Here is a 7,920-nt window from a genome sequence, read left to right as displayed (position 1 = left end):
ATCTTTGCAAACCTCACTATTACAATAAGTAGCGAGCGAGTGGGTAAAATATAAAAGTACAATTTTCCATCTGCATCCACAACATTCACAGATAAACTCCAAATATGGAGGTCCCTGGATCAGCTACATTAGCTGCTTGCTGGTGACAGAGGGCTAAAGCACAGCATTACGAATAGAAGCCTAAGCTTTGGTATTGAAAAAAAATAAAAGTCCTGCCATCATTCACAGAAAAAGAGCAGTTTTCAATTAAGAGGTTTTCTATCACACAGGGCATTACAGAGCTAACTATGAAGAAGAGGCTAATAGCCATCAGCAGCATGTCACTCCACCTTTTTATAGACTACTTCAAAATGACTGTCAGAATTATGTCTGGAAAAGAAGACATCCACGTAACAACAGCAGATAAACTGTTGGTTTCATTAGCAATCTTCTCTTGAGATTACTCAGAACATGCAAATAGCACTTGTGATTCATTTCAGGTGGAGATCTAATCTTAAGCTCCTTAAATGTGTGCCACAAGTAGCTCCTATAACTGAATACACCAAAAATCTCTTCCAACCCTCTCCATTTAGCTTCTTTTTAAGGAGCAGTGGGATCTGTGCTTACCTCCCTCATCTCACAGAAACAACTGCGTTGCTGACCGTGTCCTGAGACCCCCAACAGAGATCAAGGAGGCTGCTTTGGCATCAAGCTCAGGATGCTCCAGTTAAAATTATTTCCCCTACCTTGTTATGGCAATGGGAAACCAGTCACAGTAGCATCACACTTAATGAGAATGCTAAATAGCAATGAGAGCTGCAGTGGCAATTCATGCTATCAAATAAATACACTGACAAAGGCTCAGCCAAGTCAATGTGCTAAATGGACAAGCAAGACATTCTCTCCTCGAATAAAAATCTGGTTTATGTGACGTGTGAACACCTGTTGATAATCCACTTTGGGCCGCCGCCTTCTCCGTGACTGGCTTCTTGCACGGGTACCACCAGCATTGGCACCCTGTGTGTGGGCAGTCCCGCTGCCCACATCAGCTTCACCTCTGGCAGCCAGATGCAGACTGTCACCTGGCATCTTCTTTTCTCCAGCTCTGCCCAAGCGTTTCTGCCTCTCGCGCTCATCTTCTGCTCTCCCTCGTCCTGATCCAACTTTCAATCCCAGCGTCTGAGAGTCATTTGTCAGGGCTAGCTCCTCTGAGACAGTCTTTGAGTCAGCTCCCTTCTTTACTGAGGACTCCTGCAGTTTGAGTCTGTCAAACAGCTGTAAAAAAAAACCAAAACATTTATGTGTATGACCACATTCATAAAATGAGAGGCCGCTTGTTCAGCATTTCTACATGGTATTTGCGTATACAATCCCAAATCAGAGCTGACAATACATAATTAGTGAAGAATCTTTACCAGCAGTAAAAACTACATTTTCTTGCCAAACAGTGACATAAGGTGAATGGATGTCTTGCATGCACGTGAGTGTCTTTATGTGAGCACTGACAAATTTAATTTGGGGAGCAATACTGATATGCAGTAGCATTTAACTTTGGTCAGAAACAACAGAAAGCTACCAAGTTGCTCCATTAGCTTACTTTCCCCAATGCTCTTGTAATGTTGTCAGATAGTATTAGAGAGATTTCCATCCTTGTGTCTTCAGACAGGACACGAATCCCTAAGATAAGGGGCCTCAATCAGCAAAGAGCATATACTGAAAAAATGATGGACCTCTTGTGTTCTCCAAAACAAACTAAAAGATGCCATGCAGGTGTTCTGGGAGGTGAGCAGACCACAAACAATAGAAAAATAATAAAAGCTAGAGCAGCAGATCCAAAGCACTGCATGAACTCATTAATCTAAGAATACGTGGTGCTGAAACTGGAAAAGAAACTGCTTTCACTCTGGCAGCAGGCAAGCTTTTATGAAATACTGACAAATTAAAAGGATTCTCAGTTAGCCTGTCTTTTCCTAGCAACAGGATGGAAAGCCAATCCCTGTTAGAGTGGGCTAAAGGAACAATGACAACTTAATTATTTTTAAGTAATCTTTAAAAAAGGAAGAGGGGGATTGATCAGAAAACAGATTTAAATGGCAGGAATTTGAAAGCAAATTCCTTGCAATAAAACTGTTTAAAAGTTTTTGTGATGCTTCTCTGATTTTCAAAAGGCCCAGAGCTATGCCATTCAACAGGCACAGACCTGTCAAATTTTTTTTTCCTTCATTGTTCAGAAGTTCATCTATCATCTCTTCAGTTCTCAACTTTGTAAACATCTTCTTTTGCAGCTGGATCCTGGAGTGTGTCTCGCTTTGGAGCAACGTGCAGAATCTTGGGCTTCACAGTACCTAGACTAGAAGTTCAAGCGACCAAACAGAAGTGCTCTTTCGTTGGCTAGAGACAAAGACTGTCGCTCCAGGAACATCAGTATCATAGTTACGCACTGCCAAATCACCTGGCAGGACAAATGTGGACCGGATCAGTCATGGGTGCAAAAAAGGCACAGAACAAATAAATCAAAAACCACAGAGTGTGCTTATAGAAAGTCAGCATATTGCACTAAGCACTGGCAGCAACTGTGATCTGATACTAGGAACTCTGAAGTGGAACCTCTGTAACACTGAACCATGGCCAAGGTACTTTCAAAGAGGTCAGAAAACTGGTTTCTTTTGCCCAGTTCAAGCCATTTTAGAGTCATCTGTAATAAAAGGAGGTAAAATATTTCAAATGTAAATACAGTTTTCCAATCAATGCTCCTCTTTTACTACTTTGAAAAGGAGATACTTAAAAAAAAAAAAAAAAAAAAAAAAGAAGAAAACTGGAGATGGTTATATACCCGTGTTAGTGTGAGCTGAGGTTCTGCGTAGAAAGCTTTGCCCATTATTGGTTTCCTGTACGTCTCATCCACGTCTGTCAGGGCCTAGAAGATAAAAGAAATGGAAAGGTCAAAATTAAAAGAAAACATGAAAAAGCTTTGGACCAGCTTTGTGTCATAGCACTATGAAATTATGTTCTATCTGAAAGAAAATCCACCCTAGGAACAAGCTGTGCTTTGGAGCTGGTTTCTTAATCATCTAAGTTGTACTGAGGTGTAAAAGCAACAGCAAAGCCTAGCATCCATTCTGCATTACTTACAAATCTTTGAGAGCCTTGCCTGCAAAATCCTTCCCCCTCTCATCCCCCCCACCATTTCCAAACTTTTCACAGCTCCAGTCTCACAAATATTTAATAGCTGCTTTTCCACCCACTGTCTTTAAGATCTATGAGGTAGAACACAGTGAAAAGCTTTTGTCACTGACATCCCAGTGACGTGTTAGTGAAAACACACAGAAGTGGCTACCACTATAAGAAGATTGGGTTTTGCAGAGAAAGCTTTGGAAGCTTCTGATATTCCTCATATTCCACCTTCCTGGGTTCTCATACAAAACCTTTGAAGATGTTGGGAACTCTTCAAAGGTTCTCTCTCACCTAAAACCTCTCTAAGATGATTAGGCACCTCTCAGATGTACCAATCTACCACCAAGCACCACTTAGGTCTGAAACACAGCACTCAGTGCCAGAGCAAATTAGCTGTATGAACTACAATACTACATTACTCTTCTCAAAATGTAGTTTGCTTAAACCTTTTGCAAATTTCAAGTTTTCGATATAGCAGTTATAAATCAAGGGCTTGAACAATAATTACCATATTCCAGAACTTGTCAAATGCAACCAAGAACCCTGTGCAGACTCCACGAAGCCCTTTGAAAGTGCGGATATGGACATTGATTTTTACACCATCTCGGACACAGCGATGAAGTTCCCCCAGTGGGCTGCCTTCATGGACTACAACAGAAAGACAACATCACCAGTCTTCAACAAAATACATATATATATACAATATGTAGAAATCTACTCTATGCAGAAGTATGGCAGATCTTGGTACAACATTTGTCTTCACAGCAAAAGACATAAGAAGCCCCAGAGCACTGTAATGCATTGCAGTTGCGGCAAGGAAGATTTAGGTTAGATATTAGGAAAAATGTCTTTACTGAGAGGGTTGTCACACATTGGAATAGGCTGCCCAGGGAAGTGGTTGAGTCACCATCCCTGGAGGTATTCAAAAAGTGCGTAGACGGGGTACTCCATAACATGGTTTAGTGGGCATGGATGATGGTTGGACTCGATGATCTTGAAGGTCTTTTCCAACCTAAATGATTCTATGATTCTACTAGACCACCCAAACTCTTCTTACAGAGGGGACAGCAAAGACTTTAGAAAATATGAAGGTTTCGCTTTGCATAACCTGCAGCCAAATCAGCCTTAGCTGCAAATCTTTTTGCTACATTTCAAAAACATATTAAGTAATGCTAATCTTAAATAAAAGTGGTTCAGAGGGAACAGAAGGCTCACGGAGGCAGAGATAATTTTGCAGAAAAGACTAATGCCTAGTTAAGGCTACCTCAGATTAGTTGCAATCTGTTAAAGTATTGTATCAGATGTGTTCCTTTTCTTTACAAGGACATTTCTGAAACAATGAATGACTCAAAGTTCTTCAACTAACTAAACTGGATCAGTTTAAATTGATGAAAATGTATTGTTTCAGTTAAACTTTCAGCAGCCAGCCAAATGTACTTCAAAGATGTACAAGTCTCTGGCAAAGAAATAAAATTACTATAAGCATCCACCAATGAAACCATGCTAAACCACAGAACAATAATGGTTTTATTCAGGGCAAAACCAAAGGAATTCAGTAAAACATAAAGCTTACGTGGTACACACAAGCCTTATCTGCACACTAGAAATCTTTGCAAGTGTAAGCTATCTAGAGGCATAGATATTATTTACTTAACAACTTCTACTCACACCATGGCAAAGCCATTCCAGTGGTAAATTACAGCTACCCATTTGCTTGTGCAAACACAGCCCCAGGATTGCTGTACAATTCCTACTAAGAGTCAGGGAAGAGTATTGGTCTAAAATCTCACACAGTTCTTCATATTAATAAAATACCTGAGTCAGAGATGATGTCTTGCCTTGTGCTTTAGGGACTATGTATACAAGGTTTGATTTGAACACTAGAAGATGCATCCTGTCAATGTAAAACGTTACCTACCGTATGATAGCTGATCTGCAGTATTTGGCTGCATGGTAATTCTTAGCCACAGCAGGGAAATCTAAAGCAGTTTCCTCTGAATTAACCTAATCACATTTATTTTTTGAGATCCATTGTCTTCTTGCCAGCCCTCTTCAGCTGATAGCTGGAGAAAATTGCTTTCACACAGAGCATAAGCTCAGTACCTCCCAGCTTTCCTTATGGGGGTCTTTTCATGAGTCTCTGTGCTTCCTTCAGCCAAACTGATGATGAACTTATGTTCTGAATTCACAAGTCCATCACGGGAACCACAGATGACACCATCACTACATCAGATAGATACTTTTAATCAGATAACAGTATTTTTTCTAACCAAACCTGCGAATTTACAGATCATTTTAGATTTAGGGGGTTTTTTTTAGATTTTAGATTCCAATGTTTCCTTTACATAGGAACTTTATCTACTTCTTATAAATATCCAAGTACAATCCTTATTTCCAGCTATGCCTTTGCTTGTCGGCACCCCATTAGGCCTAGTAGAAAACACTACTTTACAGCTCTGCCAAATCTAGACAATACATGCTTTTCCCACTTTTCCTTGCTGCATAAGGTTCTGGCTTCACCAGGGCAAACCTCCAACTTCACCTGATCAAAAGGGCAGAACACATCATCCAAAAACCTTTCAACAATCTGACATCCACTTCTTAGAAAAAATAAAACCAGCAACACAAGGAACTTACTTTTGCAACACACCTCTTCTGCAAGCATCAAAGCCTGTAATGACCAGGCTCTGCATGCAGCTAGATTTGCCTACAGCTGTTGATGCTGTTAAGTACCAATATTAATAATTTTTCAATCCATAGGGAAAAGAGTTACCTAGCTGGTTTTGTACTCAAAATCCAATCCAAATTTGTATAAAATAGGCACATGCTTAATACCAGGATTCTGAAGAATGACTAGAAAACTACTGTAAGCCAGAGGGCAAGTACCCCAGGAAGGAGAAACTAAAGATCCAAACTCTGGTTAAGTTCAAGTCCCTGCCCTCAGGGTAGACTTTATTAAAAGGCAAGATTGAAAAAAAAAAAAAAAAATCTCCAAAAAACTCCCCCAAAACCCAACAAACCAAGAGCAAAGCAAGTTAGAATAGCTGAAATAACTCAGAACACTATCAAATGCCTAACTGCTCTGTAGTAACCATTTGCACATGAGTTCTCTGCCCCTTGGTAAATGCAAAGTAATTAGAAATAGCTTCTCCTGAACTGATCCAAAACAGGCACTGCTAAAGTAGCTTCCTTCTTACTTTTATGGCTACATCTGAAATCATGACAGGCAAAATTTTAGCTCCATTTTACATTTCTGACCTACAGAATTTAAGGAACACGTCATACCTTGTCACAGTTACCTGGGAGCACAGCATCACAACCGCGGGACGCAGCAAACCATGTATCACAGTTACTTTCAGAGGCAGCTACTGCCTTAGAATCCAAGCTTCAAACACTGGCCCACCTGCGGTGCAGACGGGCCCCCTACTTACAGGGAAAGCACACAATTTTGGCTATAAGTTATTCTTAAAACTCTCCAGACTGCTGAATAGCACTTTCTATGTCAGTTGTGCCAGTATTCTTCAAAGTCCACGCTGTTCAGCTTTAGATGTGTGGATATTAAATATGTGCTCTTAACAGAAGCATATAATTTATTTGCTAGACCACCATGGAAGTTAATTTTTACAGAAGTTTTTTTTCAATTTCCATCACAGTTACCCAAATGCAGATACTTTATATTAAGATCCTAAATCAATATTTAAGGTCAGTTCTTTAGGAAATCCTACACCAACAGAACCTCCGCATTTGCGTGGAACGCTAAGTTGACATGATATTTAGGATCATGCAGCACCTATGGCAATGAATACATTACATTTTGGTGTCTGAGCAAGAAAGAAGTCCTGCTTTGGGCATTCAGAATTGAACATTTTGGGCTTTGCCTTTTTACAAAAAGAATGTTACGGTGACGCTGGTAATTAGAAGAGATGCTTTGATTCCAATAAATACCCAGTATTTTTAATTAAGTGCACTAAAATGCCATCTCATTTGATAGCAATGCGATTTGGTTCTTGGTGTAGGTGCACAAGTCGCACCCTTTAATGTTTAGGGGCTATTACCCTGACTGCATGCATAAATTTAGACAAATTTAGACAAGAAACTTGTATCATCATCACAGATACCTCACATGGCAACATCACAGCTGCCTCCCACCTCAATCCCCTGTTCTATCACGACACGCCAGCATTGTATGTATGCCCCCAGGACGTACAGTTAGTAACCAAGATACAGCAGTGCGTTACAGGCTCATGCTGCAGTTATAGAATCATAGAATCATTTAGGTTGGAAAAGACCTTCAAGATCATCGAGTCCAACCATCATCTGTGCCCACTAAACCATGTTATGGAGTACCCCGTCTACGCGCTTTTTGAATACCTCCGGGGATGGTGACTCACCTGCTTCCCTGGGCAGCCTATGTCCAATGTGTGACAACCCTCTCAGTAAAGACATTTTTCCTAATATCTAACCTAAATCTCCCTTGCCGCAACTTGAGGCCATTATGATTTAACTATGAGCTGCCCGGGCTCAAATCTGATTAAAACCAGCACTTTTGAAAGCACAGCAGTTTCTCATCCTTTTTCCCTTAAAATCAAGGGGATGAATGTAATTAACCAACTAACAGACAAGGACGTCACCATAACAAAATCAGTGCCCTCTCCGAGTAAGCAGTCCCCTGAGAAGCGCCGTTCCTCCTTTCTGCACAGTTTTCCCAGCCTTCCACCCAGCACTTAGGTCTCATTTCCCCCCCGAACTCCACCATTTCCCCCCCCG

General features: G+C 40.6%; 1 protein-coding gene across 1 annotated transcript in view; it reads right to left on the bottom strand.

The window, feature by feature from the left end:
• Nucleotides 1-849: 849 nt before the first annotated feature.
• LSM11 (LSM11, U7 small nuclear RNA associated) overlaps nucleotides 850-7,920 on the bottom strand; it is an 8,157-nt gene continuing 1,086 nt past the window's right edge. Inside the window, exons 2-4 of the mRNA XM_010579216.1 lie at nucleotides 3,662-3,801; nucleotides 2,813-2,896; nucleotides 850-1,254 (exon numbers count right to left, since the gene is read on the bottom strand). Coding sequence (XP_010577518.1) covers nucleotides 850-1,254; nucleotides 2,813-2,896; nucleotides 3,662-3,801 — 629 coding nt within the window. The remainder of the gene's footprint in view (nucleotides 1,255-2,812; nucleotides 2,897-3,661; nucleotides 3,802-7,920) is intronic.

The sequence above is a fragment of the Haliaeetus leucocephalus genome, unplaced genomic scaffold (genome assembly GCF_000737465.1).
Source record: "Haliaeetus leucocephalus isolate CR32 unplaced genomic scaffold, Haliaeetus_leucocephalus-4.0 Scaffold656, whole genome shotgun sequence".
NCBI classification, from domain to species: Eukaryota; Metazoa; Chordata; class Aves; order Accipitriformes; family Accipitridae; genus Haliaeetus; species Haliaeetus leucocephalus.
Note: the sequence above shows the minus strand (reverse complement) of the source record. Positions and strands in the feature narration are given on the sequence as shown.